The 14,909-nt window shown below is 40.3% G+C and overlaps 1 protein-coding gene and 1 non-coding gene across 3 annotated transcripts in view; one reads left to right on the forward strand and one right to left on the reverse strand.

Moving 5' to 3' along the window:
* LTA4H (leukotriene A4 hydrolase) overlaps positions 1-8,028 on the reverse strand; it is a 31,397-nt gene extending 23,369 nt beyond the window's left edge. The window contains exons 1-3 of one of the 2 annotated variants that reach the window (XM_011365919.2): positions 7,733-7,983; positions 2,072-2,202; positions 451-571 (exon numbers count right to left, since the gene is read on the reverse strand). In XM_011365919.2, coding sequence (XP_011364221.1) covers positions 451-571; positions 2,072-2,202; positions 7,733-7,891 — 411 coding nt within the window. In that variant the 5' untranslated portion in view covers positions 7,892-7,983. Of the gene's footprint in view, positions 1-450; positions 572-2,071; positions 2,203-7,732 lie in introns of both variants that reach the window. The other variant, XM_011365918.2, reaches the window with a different exon arrangement.
* Positions 8,029-8,381: 353 nt separating this feature from the next.
* On the forward strand, positions 8,382-8,453 carry TRNAD-GUC. Its single transcript has one exon. It is a non-coding gene; the product is annotated as a tRNA-Asp (tRNA).
* The last annotated feature ends 6,456 nt before the right edge of the window (positions 8,454-14,909 follow it).

A 14,909-nucleotide genomic window follows, 5' to 3' on the forward strand; every position in this document is an offset into this window, starting at 1 on the left:
AGAAAAATCAGGAAAAGCTATACACAACTCAGTGGTGGTTACCTCTGGGCAATGATGTCTGGAGAGAATTGGGAAATCTGATTTTTCACTTTCCACTTCTTTATTGTTAGCAATTTTCATAACCAGTATCTATTTTATTTTATCAATGTTTTCATTTTATGACCATTTATTGAGTATACGCTCTATGCTAGGTACTGAGATATAAATACAAATATGACCTAGATAGTCCAATCTAGGTAGACATGTTTTCAAATTAAAGGAAGTTTCTTTTAGAGTAATAGATGAATGTGTTGATAGTGAGAGATATAAATAAAATATGTTATTTTTATAGTTTAAGATAAATTAAAACACTATCTTAGGTAAGACCCACATATCCGTAAGACCACTATCTACTTTGCTGCATTCAGCTTCATGAGCTGGGAATAAGAAATCACTCCGAATCCTTTTTACCTGGCACTGACTGAAGAGATATGGGTGCTCCTTCCCGGAAGTTTGTTCAGGAGTGAGCCACTGAAGAGCAGAAGAGTTTGGAGATGTCTCAAAAGAAATTTCTATAACGACTTCTTGATTTCTATACAAAACAAACAAATATATTAGCAGAGTATAATTCAATCTAACTAAAATTTGAATTCATAATACATGCACTGAATAATATAAATATTACATGAGATCTTGTTACTGATCGAGAGTAAGCTCTAGGAACGTCGCATCTTAAGTGGGTAGGTTTGCCTCTCACGTTCCTACCTGAATTCCAGCCTGTGAGTCCTTTTCATGCTACCGTGCTAACTCCTTAGGAAGACCTAATAGGGACTAGCACTAAATACCCCACTGTGTGTCATATGCTTTTTTGATTCTGTGATATCGTGTAATCTTTTATGACAGCGGGAAAGTGGAAGGAGTAATTTTGGAGCTTTGACTATCCCCAGCGGTGGATGCCAGAGCATAACGCAGGGCAGTGCTGGTCTGACTGTTATTGGAAAAGCCACAGAATCGAGAGTGCGCTTTTAGAAACTTGGAGTCGTTTTTATGTTTGTGGAATCTAGTTAATAAAAAAATCTGTGCTTGTATTTAATCTCTTCTTCCTAGCACTTCATTTGCTTTACAACATTATCAGTCTGGGAGGGATTGATGGTTTGGGCATCACCCCAGATGGTTTGAGCGTTACCCCACTCATAAAGAGGAAATAGCAAGAGCTCTGGAAACCAGCGGCTGTGCCTGAGTTTGAATCCTGATTCCACCATTTACCAGTGCTGTGACCTTGGGCAAACTATTTGACCTCCCTATGCCATGGTTTCCTCGCCTGTAGAATGGAGTCAATGAAATCTACCTCACAAATTATGTGTGGATGTTTCCTCTCTTTTTCTTAAATGGGAAGAGAAGGCATGAGAACATCGGCCACTGAAAGGTGGGGGTAGATCACCCTTGCCCTAGGCCACTGGTTTTCTACCCTTTTTCCCTCCCCCATATAGCAAGGAGTGGGATATACTCCCAATATGACAATTCTGACTGTCATTTTCTTGAATAAGTTACTTTATCTCTCTGAGGTTCCCTTTCCTCATCTGTAAAATGCAGTGATTACCCCATCGGGTTACTACAAGAATTAGATAAGATTATATCTAAAGCACTTATCTCAAGATTGCTACAGAGAAATGGTTCTATGTTTGTCATTGTTATCATTCCATTAATAAAAATGGCTGGCCTCTGGGGAACAGGTGAAAAAAAGTGCAGCTTGTCAAAGCTTCCCAGGTGATCCTGAAATGCCTCCTTACGATGGCATGCTCCCACCATCACATTTTGCTAGATATTGGTAAAATGATGAGTAAAGAAGTAGCGGTTATCAAAAGTCCTATTCTTGAACATTTCATACAATGCATTGCTTTAGTATCTTACGAACATACAATTTTCACTATAAGCTTCAGTCTGAACAGTAGAGCAGCAGGAGTAGAATACCAATTACTACATATACACGAACTAAAACTAGGAAAGAAAAAAATTAAAAATACATTTCTAAATTGAAAACATATTTCCCCCATTATTTAGCTCTAAAAGAGAAAGAGGATAACGTTCATACTTGCTCAGAGCAATGGGAAGAGAGATTTCCATTGGCGATCCTTTGTAACTTTGTCTTTCTCCAAGAGCATATTTGACTTCTTGTCCATTGATGACCACCTTTTCTATTGTAAGGTCCTTTGTATCCAAAATCTAAAATTAAATTAACATTTTTAAATGATAGTTTTATATCCCAAAGAAAATTACAGACTAGAACTGGTTGCTTAGGGAGAGTAAGAAACAGTGAAAGTAAGTGAATTAAAGGAGTCAAAAGTTAGCATAGTTCCCATCACTCCGGACTCTAAGCTTCCTAAAAATTCTTGGGTTCTAAGATATGCATAATAGTTACACGAATTTTGTGCTTTAAGTAAAAATCAACTCTTTAAGTTAAAATGCCTTTGCTTCTGCCTCCTAAAACTTAACTTCTGTGCTATGACTTAAGTTTCTTTCATCATGACTCTTTAATATGTTTCACCATATATTTCTTCCTAGAATTCATACAGTCCTCTGTACTTTCATACATCCAAAAATTAAAACAAACCTTGGCACTCGTTAGGCAAATACACAGACTATAATCAATACTGTTGTGTATCTAGAAAAAGCCCACGTTGGTATGGCAACTCTGACCAAATGACCCCACAGAAGACTGGGAGAGCCTATCTCCTTGCCATGGCCAATTAAGGGCAACTGCTTTGGGCAGGAAGGGAGTGGCAGCAAATATGAGTATTTTCTATCCTAATACTCCTCTGAGTCCTAGACACCATATCCTTTCATTATCTCTCAACTAATTTCTCGTTCTAGCATCTTCAACCTTCCTATCCCGCCAAACTGTTACCAAACAACCGAAGCAAGCCCCCTACATTATTTTTAAAACTTCATTTTGTCCTTCTGCTCACTGATAACTATTCATTTTTCTCTTTCCTTTCTTAAACTCCAAGGGCAATCTATGGCTGCTATGTCCACTTCTTCCTCAAACTCTCCTTCCTTCCCCCTCTTCAATCTGGCTTCCAGCCTCTCCATTAGTGAAAGGGCACTCTTTCTGATTGACGGGACTTTCTGTTCAATAATCTTGACCTCTGTCCACTCATCCATAGCCCTTGCAAACCACATCATCTATTTGAAGTCCTTCCTAGCTTCTTTGCTTTTACCCATAAATGGTTCTACTTGTCTAATGCTTTTTCCTCCCCCTCCTTTCTAACTCCTAAATGTGGATATGTCCCAGTGTTCCAGCCTTACCAGATTCGTCACTTCCTACTTCTCACTCATGCCCACATAGTCAGTTAATACCACTGTGCTGATGACCATCAGTCTGTTTTTATAATTGCATCCCCCCCCCAGGACTTAAGCTGGATATCTCTAATTATCTGCTTGATATTTCCATTGGAAAGATGGCTTCATATTCTATAGGCTTCTAAAAATTCTCATGAGGCAATCATTGTCTCCTAAATTGGCCCCCTCCCATGATTTCTCTGTTAAGGGAACTCCTCAAGGTATCCATGAAACATTCAAATAATCCACAATTGATCCCATTTCCCAATTCCACATAGCCAGTTAACAAGTTTTTCTTGCACACTGCCCTCATACTTTATTTTCTTTCTTTCTATCACCACCCTAGGTCACGCCCTGCTTTAGAACTATCTGCTCTCAGATCTCCCTACCTCTGGTGTCTTTACCTTGAATCTGGCCTGGACTAGCATGGGGAGTTAGAAGGCAGGTTGCCTCTTTTATACTACCTGTGGGTCATAAGCTCAGGAAAAGTCACAAGGGCAATCATTAATTTAATTCTCACCTCTCTGGAATCAATAATATTTGGTTGGGAAGAAATTCTCAACCTGGTTTATTTATTTTTATTATTTTTTTATTTTTTAAAGAGCAACCAGATTTGTTATGAGTACCATTTGTTTGCCTCCTAATCGGTAATTATTTCTTTAAGGTTACTCTCTTTTGGGGGTATCTCAACTGTTGCCCTTACTCTAAATTAGTAGAACTGACTTATCTTCCTGCGCTTGCATATTCAGAATATATGGCTTTATTAGGTTTATTTTATTAAGAATAATAGAGCTATTCCTTTGTCCCTTCATAGTCTAGTACCTATTTCTAAATATCTGATTTGTTTTAAAAACTTCACTTGAATATCTATATACATAACTACTAATGTTTATACTACTCTTGTAACCATAAGGATGAATTAATTGGGTCATTTCCCAGTGGAATACATTCTGTTTTCTGTATTGCTTAAACTTTTCAAATCTGTTTGGAATCAGAAGAATCAGGTTATTATTCTATTTTTTTCATATCCTCTGTACTTATAACAGTTGGCCCAATTCTTTCCTATAGTACTTACTGAACTGTGTTATAATTTATTTTCTCCATTAGACTAAAGGTTCTTAAGAAAACAGAATGCTACTTAGATTTACATTCCTAGGATTTAGTACAGAGCCTGAAAAATAGTAGGTGTCATGCCTGAAGCAAACCCTGGACCAGGTGAAAACAGAAAATGCAATGGTTAAGCTCTATATCACTCCCAAATTAAGGAATTCTCCTTCAAGTTTCACTGATGAATGTTATTAAATAGTTGATCAAAAATAGTAACAAGAAAGAAAAACAAAGGAAATTGGTTAGCTGACAAGTTGAAATTGGTATTTTTCAATAAATACTTATTGAGCACCAACTATGTGTAAAGCCAAGACACCCATATGTAGTCATAAGAACTAGTTCTACTAATGGTAGGCAGTTACTGAGGATATAATTTAATATATCTCATAATATCCTCTTTGAATAATACCCTAAGCAGCTGGCCAGTTCCCATGGAAAATAAAACTGATTCCCATTTTGCACAAGCGTCTGGGAAAGTCCATGTCAGTCTTGGGTCCACTTCTGTGTTTGTGTCTAGGGCTTTACACCATGTATATTGCTTTTCCGATCCTTCTCTCTTCCCGCAAATTCTTTAATTATTATTAAATCTTCTTATACTGTATATGTCTCAAATTCATTCTGCAAGAAAACAGGCTTTAAATTTAAAAAGTGTTATGCCTCATTATTATGTCTCTATTTACATTTTCTACTTGTTATTTGCAGGGTGCTATAATAAAAAAACCATGGGGTTATGCGTTAAAACTGAAACCAAAACCAAAAAACACCTTGATTTGATTCCCAGCTCAGCCATTTACTTAGTGAAGACTGGTGGGTTTGCAGTCAGAAAGATCTGTGTTCCATCCCTGGCTTCTGCCACTTACTAGTTTATGATCTTGGCCAAGGCATTAAAACCTCTTCTAAGCCACAAACTGAAAGAATGCCTAAAAAACTGAAAATTTCAATGAAAGAAACAAATGCTTGAAAGTTATTACAAATAAGTACTAAACTTCAGTGCAAATAGCAAAAACCCTTTTAAAAAGATTTTTAGAAAAGCTGGAAATTAGTCCTATTAGAACTCCTTCAGCATCCCCCAGCATCAAGGACTACACGAATGGGAGAGGGAAAGAACATATGCATTGGGTCCTGGCATTGGGTCCTTTCTCTCCATGGCAGTGAGCTATGATGCCATCTCACCTTCAAGATACGCTTAGCACTATTATCAGTGCAATTCATATTAGGCTTAGCCACTGCTTTCTAATTGAATTCATCCATTAATTCATCAAACTTTTGAGTGTTCTCTACATGCCAGGTGCTATATACTGAGAACCTGAGATACACACAGACATGAAACGTCATCTCTACCTTCAAGAGTCCATAATCTGGTGGAGGAAAGAAATAAGCTAACTTCACATAAATAAAACCAAACTCTTAGACTCAGGTTATTGTTATAAATAAGGAAACAATTAATTAACAAAAAAAAAAAATAAACAGATGTCACTGTACTACAACTAGCCTTCCTTGTATAAAATCTAACATTATTATAATTCCAGGCTCTAATTTACTAAACAGACAAGCAAACCAGAAATCATAATTTAAGTATCTTTTCTCTAGATCAGGAGAATATCGAAACAATGGACAAGTTTTTAGATTGATACATTAAAGGGACATTTTTTTCAAATTTAAGCCTCCTGATGCTTGCTTACTCATGGAGCAGAGGAAAAGCTTTCTTTTATTTTTTACAAAACACGTAGAGTGCAAAGTCCTATTAAGTGATAATAAGCTATCAAAATTCAATTCTTTTAATAAAAAAAGAGACTGCATTGAAACAGGACTTTAGTTCAGCCAATCTTCCTGGGAAAAGCTGCCTGCAATAAAAGATAACATAGTACCTCAAGAAGACCAAAGTTCAATCTACAGAGAAATAGTCACTTTCTTGCTTATACTACTTCCATTTATTTTCTTCCTTATAGTCTTTTGGTGACTTCTTATCAATACATAGAAGAGTCAGCCTATTTTTCAAATCAACATTAGTCTAGCAAAATGTTAAAGGACAACAAAGAGTAAGAAAGTTATTTGCTATATTAGCTCATATTAATGACTCAAAATACAGGCCTATTACACAAGCAGGAAAAAGAAGTATGAAAACCACTAATTCTTATTTAAACTTTAGTAGCTATCACCACACTACTTTATGCAAAATACACTGTGGTTGATCTTTTCTTGTCCCTCTTATTTCTAAAATGCGCACCCATGAAATTCTTCAGGTGAAAGGTACAATCCAAATACTATCAGACAATTTGAGTAAGAACACTGAAAACAGGTTATTTTGTACAGATAAAATAATTTAATAAAATTCCATAAATCTAAACAAGTTTTTCATCATTCAAGTGGCTGGAGAGCTTGTAGAAGTACTTTTTTTTTTTTTTTTTAAAGAAGCACAGTAATTACTTGCTCCTTGGAACCCATTACTAATACACTGTATTGAGACATCCTTAGAAAGTTTGAATGGCCCACACGTCTTTAAATTTCTAAAAGAGAAGAGTGATAAGTCTCAAAAGTAGGAAGGACCGTGACCCTGGCGAAAAACAGCTGCATCTAGAGTTAGCGGAGACTGGAAGTATCAAAGTAGGGCGGAGAGAGGGGTCTGGTGCTGGGATTCCCAAGGGGTTTGAGAACGACTGGCAGGGAGACCGAGAGAAGACGGCGATTGGTCGTGTCCTGCAGACTTCAGGGGTTGAAATAAAGGTTCCCAGGAAGGAAGAGCGGGATCCGGGATCCGCAGGATATGTATCTAAGTCTTAGATGAGAGTGTGGCCTGAGGAAGGTGCGCTGGGGACTGGAAGAACTCTGAGGCCTGAGGGGGGAGTTCTGGGCTCCAGGCCGTGGAAATGGGGAGGCCACGGGGGGATTTTTGCTGGGAACTAGGATTATGGGAGTGGGGGGATTCGTGCTAAAATGAAACCCGAGCCCTGGGTGAGGTGAGCAGCGCGGATGTGGCAGTAGGATGTGCCCAGGGACTGGAGAGGGAGTTTGGGGGGCAGCAGGGAGGAGACACTTAAGTAGAAGTAGGGCATAAGAGAAGGGATGCACACACGTAAGTTGGGTTGGGAGGCGGAGCAATAGGGCGAGTGGGGCTGGAGAAGAGGACGCTGAGAAATGAGTGGGGGCTAAGAAGGAGGTGCAGAATAAGGGGTGAGGGCTGCAGAGGGGCACCGAGGGGTGCGCGGAGCAGATAGGGACGTGGAGCTGGGAAGAGGCCGCAGCGGGGTGAGGGACAAGAGGCGGGTGGCCAGGGAGAGGCGGGCACTGGGCGCGCGTCCCACCGTACCAGGCTGCGCAGATTGTCCTCCTGAGACTGGACCGTGAGCGCGGCGGTCCCGGTCAGCGCCCGGCGAGTAAAGTCAACGCTGCAGCGCAGGTGCAGATGCTTGGTCCGACAGATGGAAGCCGGAGAGGCCAAGGAGCACGTATCCACTACCTCTGGCATGGCTCCCGGGAGTCCCGCTGCACACCGATCACTAGCTGAACACTCAGCTGCCAAGACTACTCGACTGAAAGTGAGAGGAGGAAGAAGGGAGGTAAAGAACTGGAGGAGGGATTCGCGGTGCCCGCCGGGAAAGGAAGTTTCTAAAAGTCAGAGAAGAGTGGGGAACGGCGTGGATGGAACTCTAAGTCCCGCAGTGCAGCGCGACAAGGCATGCGCTTGGCACCCTGGGAGTGTGTGGGGGGTGTGGGGTGTGGAGGACCGAGATTGCTCCTGAACGGGGAGCAGAAGGAAGAGGAGGGGATTGGGGGCCGACGGAAATAAGTGGAGCGGAAAGATCAAACTGAATGTTTTTATTTTAATTTCCTTTGATTTCGGTGACATTGGCAATGGCAATAAAAGAATATCAAACCTATTTATAGTTATGAGCAGTAAAGGCTGGGCGGGGCTGAATGAGATAAGAGGCTTGTCAGAAGACCTGCCCCTGTGCAATTCCTCGTTAGTATAGTGGTGAGTATCCCCGCCTGTCACGCGGGAGACCGGGGTTCGATTCCCCGACGGGGAGGCACAGCTAAGTTATTTTTTTCTTAGTAAATACATTTGGAAAATGAAAATGTTCTTACAAGTGTTGTAAAAGACAATGTGAAAGAAATAGCACACGTCAAGCTACTTGTGAGAGTTACATTTTTAAGAGCTATTTTATTGCTGGTTTGCCATATTGGCAACACCTTAAAAAAACTCAGTTCTGTCAGTTTAACAAGCATTTTTTTGTGTGCTTATTTTGTACATTTCCAGACCTGGAGATCTAAAACAGAACAAGCCAACATTCCCATACTAGAAACTTAGGAAGATTATTTCAATGTGCTGTAATGAGATAGTCCTGTGATATGCGTGTGCACTGGCCACAAGGGGAGACGTTCAGCTCGGCTCTGAGGAAAGGTGAGGAAGGATTGAGGGGTCACTTGCCTTTAGTGTGGACCTCAGAGTTGACACTGGAAAAATTGGAAGAGCACAGGTCTCAAAGGACTTTAAGCAGCTGTGACTTTAATCCTGAGTTCATGAATGGGGGACCCATTGAAGAATTTTAAGCAGGGCAGTAACATGGTCAGATTTATGTTGTCAAGGGAACACTGGTAGTATACAGAGAATGGATATGAGGTATGAAAGTCAAAGGCAGGAGAGTTAGGAAACTATTAAAACAGTCTGGGAGAAGACGCTGGAGGCCCGACATAGGTAAGTGGTAAGGATAGAGAGGAAGGAAGGATTGAGAAAGAATCAAAGTTGTTCTCAGGTTTTTGGCGTCCATGGCTGAGTAATCATTAAGGAGAGATAGAGACTATATGAAGAAGACAAATTTAGGTAGGAAAGATCTAAGCTTAACTTCGGACATATGGAGTTTGAGAATTTGTGGGAATCAAAGTGAAGATGTCTATGAGTCACTTGGTGGAGATCAAAGGAATTATGCGGAGTGGAAAAAGCCAACTTAGAAGGTTACAGACTGCATGATTCCATTGATATTACCTATTGATACACATAACAACGTTGGTGGGATGCAAGAGAATTATGATGAGTGAAAAAAAAAAAAAGCCAATCTCTTTCAACACCAGGCTCTCAGGCAGGAAACTGAAGAATTTTGTTTATGGAATCTGAGTGCCCCAGGGGAAAGAACCAAAGATATCGCTAACATGGGCTTCCCAATGAACTTCCAATTGCAGTTCACCGTCAACAAGCTCTACCTATGTTCTCAGAGTTTCTAAATCAGCTTCTCCACCGCCCCCCCACACTCTTAAATAAGAGTTGACAAATGAGGATCACCAGCCATCTTAGGAAAGTCTCTAACCCAAAAGATAGGGACTAAAATGAATAAATAGAAAACAAAACAAATTGGAGAAAAACAAGACTACTGGGAGAAGAAAACATCTCACACACCAATATACTCAGGAAGACAATGGAATCCATTGCATACATGGAATAATTACAGGATAGTAGAAAAAAGGAGCAGTCTTGGAATGAGAAAATAAAACCCATAGGGATATAAAACATGAAAGCAGAAATAAAGAAATCAAGAGAAGGGTTGGAAAATAAGGTCAGGGTATATATGGGTGAGTGAGAGAGAGCGGAAAAGAAGGAAAAGTGAAAAATAGGGTAGAAATGAGAAGAAATTAAAGGATCGATCCATCCAATGGATCCAGAAAACAAAAAGATTAGAGAAAATGGAAGGGAAGAAATCATCCATGAGATAATTCAAGCAAAAGGTAAATATAGCAGTTTCATAATATACCGTCAAAGGAAAAAATTATGGCAAGACTTAGTGAGAAATAAACACATCACAAAAAACAAACAAACAAAAAGTTTGCGACATTAACAATAATCATGTTTTTGAAACGCATTTACATTGAGGAGACTCAAGAAATTGCCATTGGTACATTATCACTTTCCTTAAAAGGGTATATCGATTTCTCACTGTTTTCTCCCCTTCTCGTAGACCGTTCCTTTTAGTCAAGTGTAGGTGCATTCTACTACACTGCGCTACCTAGAATAGAGTTGGGGAAGGCTCTGTCTCACCTGTTGATAATTTACACTCTAGTACACAGTTATACCAATGACCTAAGACAGCATAGTATTAAGATGAAGGGCAAGGCCCAAGGAGAACTATAAATGAAGTTCTAGACAGACAAGTTCTATCCCTTTAGGGAAGGTCAGGAATAACGTCATGGATGATATAGCATCTGTGATGGAGCTTGAAGAATGAGAATTTTAGTAGGAAAAATGGTAAAGGCTATAGAATTGAACATGGGCAATGTGAGGTAGACAGCTTTCCAAGTAGACATAGTACCAGGAATCCAGGCATGGGCCCAGAAGCAGAGATGTGTTTGCGAAAGAACAATTCTGGGGCTACAGAATCCTACACGATAACCCAAAGCTTTACACACTCCTTAATAATCTAATTTCTTCTTTCCTCTCTAGGTTGTACATCTGATCTAGTAGAGATCATTAATTATCTCCGCAGTATCTATATTTTCTTCTTAGTAGTAAAACTCTTGGTATTTAGCTGAACACAGCGCTCCAGAAGACCACATTTCTTGCCTTTTTTTTTTTTTGCATTTATGGCCATGTAACTAAGTTCTGGTCAATGGAAGATAAGTCGAATTGTCAATTATGAATTCTAGAAAGTGTCCTTCACAGGAACTTTAACAAAATAAATAACGAAAAAACTCTTTCTCTATTCTGGTATCTGGAATGCAGAATTGATGGCTAGAGCTCTAACTGCCATGCTAAAGGTAGTGGAGTAGCAACATAGAAGGAACTATCAGCTGAAAGTAGCCAGGACTATTGTATAAGTTTGAAAGTGTTATTTATTAACTAGGTCTTTTCCCCCTCTATCTTGTGTGGGTTTTTTTTTTCTGCTAGAGCATTCTTTCTAATTTAATCTTATCATTACTTTTCTTAAAGTCCTTCATGGTCTCACCAATATCTGCAATAGATATTCTCTACCTTTTTGGTAGGTGTGACTGCCTGGGGTGGTTTAGCCAAGGATGTGTGCAAGCAGGGTAATGAGAGGACACCAAGGATGAGAGAGACCTGAAGAGGCAGAGTCAACAGATTGGAATTCCCATGGGCCCGAAGGGTGGTTGGGATCAGGGTGCATATCCAGAAAGATAAGGGGCAATGTGGGAGAGTTTGACAGATCAAGATTATGGATGACTTTCTATTTTTGTGTAAAAGGGCGAGGAGCATATATATAAAATTTGCTCATATCTATGTAAAATATCTCTGGAAAGATTCTCAAGAAACTCATGGTATGTTTTGCCTGTGGGGAGAAGTAGGGTGACTAAGAAACAGAGGTGACAAGTAAATATTCCAACTGAGTAAGTAACCAGTTAACCTTTTTAACTTTTGATATATATGAAAATATTGCCGATTCAAAAGAATTATTTATTGATATTTTTAAAAAGAACGGTCACCAGAACCAAAATCTATAACGAAACATAAAGCAGCCTTCTGTGACTTCCTGTTTCCATCAAGCTCTCTAGCACTGGCCACTTCCATCCCTGCAGGTTCACCTTCCCAGGCCATGCTGAACGAAGGATAACTTGTCTGCTTTCTCCTGCTCTTCCTTAAGCTGGAAGCCTCCACCCCCAGCCCCCAGCCTCTACTTCCAGTCTGAGCTGGAGACCAGAAGAATCCCTTTTCTTAATGGAACGAGGTGTATGTGATGGCATTCACATTCATATCTTCCTTCTAATGGGTGAGGAAATAGAAGAAATGATTTCAGCCACCTTTTTTCCTTTAGCTCACAAAAATGGATGAGACAACCCTGACCCATTTCTCCATTTTTCTGTTAAATCTGTGTTTGCTTGTGTAAGAATTTTATGTTTATATTTACATATTCAGTGTGTTCTTCATGGAAGGAAAAAGTATGGGCATCGGGAGAGGCCAGAAATGAAAGGAGCATGAGTCAAAATTCTTCCAATTTTGTAAAGTAGCATAAGTGACACTCCCACCCTGCTTGTTCCCACTCCTTCCCACTGTGATTGACAGCAGGCACGGTCTGGCGGAGAGCCTCCCCAGCCATCCAGTCACCACTGCCTCCTCCTCCCACACAGGTCTGCTTTTTGTTTCTCTGCCTGTGCCCTCGGGAGGGACTGGCCTGAACAAGATAGATTGCATTGAAGCCCCAGAGTTACTGCTAATCACATGACCTCTCTTTCCCCACACAACTCAAAATTCCAGAACCAGCAGCATCAGTGTCTCCTAAAAGCCCTATCAGAAATGCAGATCTCAGGCGCCCCGCCCTGGCCTACTAGATCTTAATCTGCATTTTAATAAGATCCCCAGGTCATCCATGTGCACATTAAATTAAACTACTGACTTAGAGGCTTACAGGGTACTTTGAGGAAATTCAGTACAATAATAGTAATTAAACAAGTCAGAGCAGCTTCTGGAGTCCACAACTCAAATCAGTTCTCCCTTAGCACCCAACACAGCACCTACCACACTGTGTGTGCTTGTCAGTTTCCTTGTGAGAGTGTCCTTAATTCCCAGATGGTGTATTTTCCCTCTCTGAGCATGTCGTGTGAATGAACAAATGTGTAAACAAATAAATGAAATTACATATGAGGTTCCAGGCATCCTTTTAGTCAGTGCTTGACTCTGTGTTGACTTTGGGCAAATAGAAAGCCACCTTTGAGCCCTTTCTTGTCCTCCAATGTCACCAGACAATACGTTTGCTTGCGACAGAGAATGTTCTACCATCCGCTTGCTAATGGTGAACACTTTAAAAACATTTTTATCGAAGCATGCTATTCATTCATAAAAGTGCACATATCCTAAAGTGTATTGCTTACTGGATTTTATAAGTTGAACATGCCAGTGCAATCAGCACCCAGATTAGATACAAAGCATAGACACCCCTCAAATTCCTTTCCACTCTCTAGAAATCTCTCGCTCCCCATGGGTAACCACTGCCTGACTCTCAATAACATATTATTTCTACCTGATTGGCAATTTATATTTTCTTGCTACAAATGGAAACATACATTAGGTACTCATGCCTGGCTTCTTTGGGTCGCTGTGTTTGTGAGATTCGTCCGTACGGTTGTGTGTGGTCCTAGGTTGTGCATCCTCAGTGCTGTGTAGCGTTACACGTGCGGGCACACCGGGCTTTGTCTCTCCGTTCTACTGTGGATGGCCGCTGGGATAATTTTTGTTCTGGGTTATTATGGATGATGCTGCAATGGGCATTCTAGAACACGTCTTTTTGTGAACACAGTGTAGCCGGGTTTTGATGTGCCACTTTGAAGTTTGGACAGCTTAACCCATTCAGGACCCATTATTATGGGACCGCTGCACCCAACCAAAATTTATTCATTGCAACAACCCAGGTTCTGTAGTCTTGGACATGAGCCCAACAACATAAGCCCAGTTTGTGTTGGGTTTAGGTGGATCGAACAGGGAGGAAAGTTGTTTTCGAGTTACAAGAAAAAAATTCTTTGCAACTGCTGGTCTAGATTATACTTTATTTTCCTCTCAGTCACTTCTGTTTCTTTCCTCGGTGTGTCTGATTGCAAGATTCAGCTGTACTGTTTGTTTTTCTCTGACTCAGAGATTTCAGCTCTACTTATATTTTTCCTACTAAGTAGCCAGTGGTGTTTCATCAAAGCGGTACTTAAACCTTTAGTTCTGATGGTCTAAAGCATGAGTGGAATTTGACAAGTGTCTATGGGATTTTCCAAAGCAATATTCCTGTCTCATATTGGTTGGCTTTGAGCCCAACTTTTCTTGTTTTAACAACAGAGCAGATTATGGCTTCTCACTTGTAAAATATGTTTTTACTGAAGACCAACCTAAAAGGCTTTCCTCTTAAACATTCTTTTCATCTACAAATCCGAGTTTGAGGAACTATCTACTATTTTGTCATTTCTTATAAAAGGCCTCTCTTACTTGGTATTTGGAGTTGAGCAAACTTGGGTAAGAGACTCACATAGTTGAGTTACTCTTCTCTCCTCCCGCAAATGTGTGTCTCAGTATTTCTCAAGCTGAGTCACACACTTCCACTTACCCCTTAACCTGGCTTCTACCTCCTTTCCAAGCTGCTTCCTCTTGGCTCCCAGCGCAGGCCCTTCTCCAGCCAGCCTCTACTTCCTTTCTCTCAGACACACCTCACCGTGCTCCACTTTACTCATCCAGGTGACGATGCTGGGAAGCCCTCCCCACTCACTGCCCTCACCTCTGCTCACTGCCCCCATTCTCCATAAAAATTTTCCCAATGTATATTCATTCTTCTTTTGGTCCTTAATTTTCCGAATGGGAACTTTATACATACACATACACACACATGTGTAGACATGTGTGCACACACACAGTAAACCTTCATTATCTGAGATTTCATATTTGTGAATTTCTCTAACTCACTAAAATTTGTTACCCCAGAATCAGCTCTTGCAGCCTTTCATGGTCGTTTGTGGACACAGGCAGAGCTGTGAAAAATTTGAGTTTCCTGAAGCTCACATTCCCAGCT

Source organism: Pteropus vampyrus, unplaced genomic scaffold, assembly GCF_000151845.1.
Source record: "Pteropus vampyrus isolate Shadow unplaced genomic scaffold, Pvam_2.0 Scaffold116, whole genome shotgun sequence".
NCBI lineage: Eukaryota > Metazoa > Chordata > Mammalia > Chiroptera > Pteropodidae > Pteropus > Pteropus vampyrus.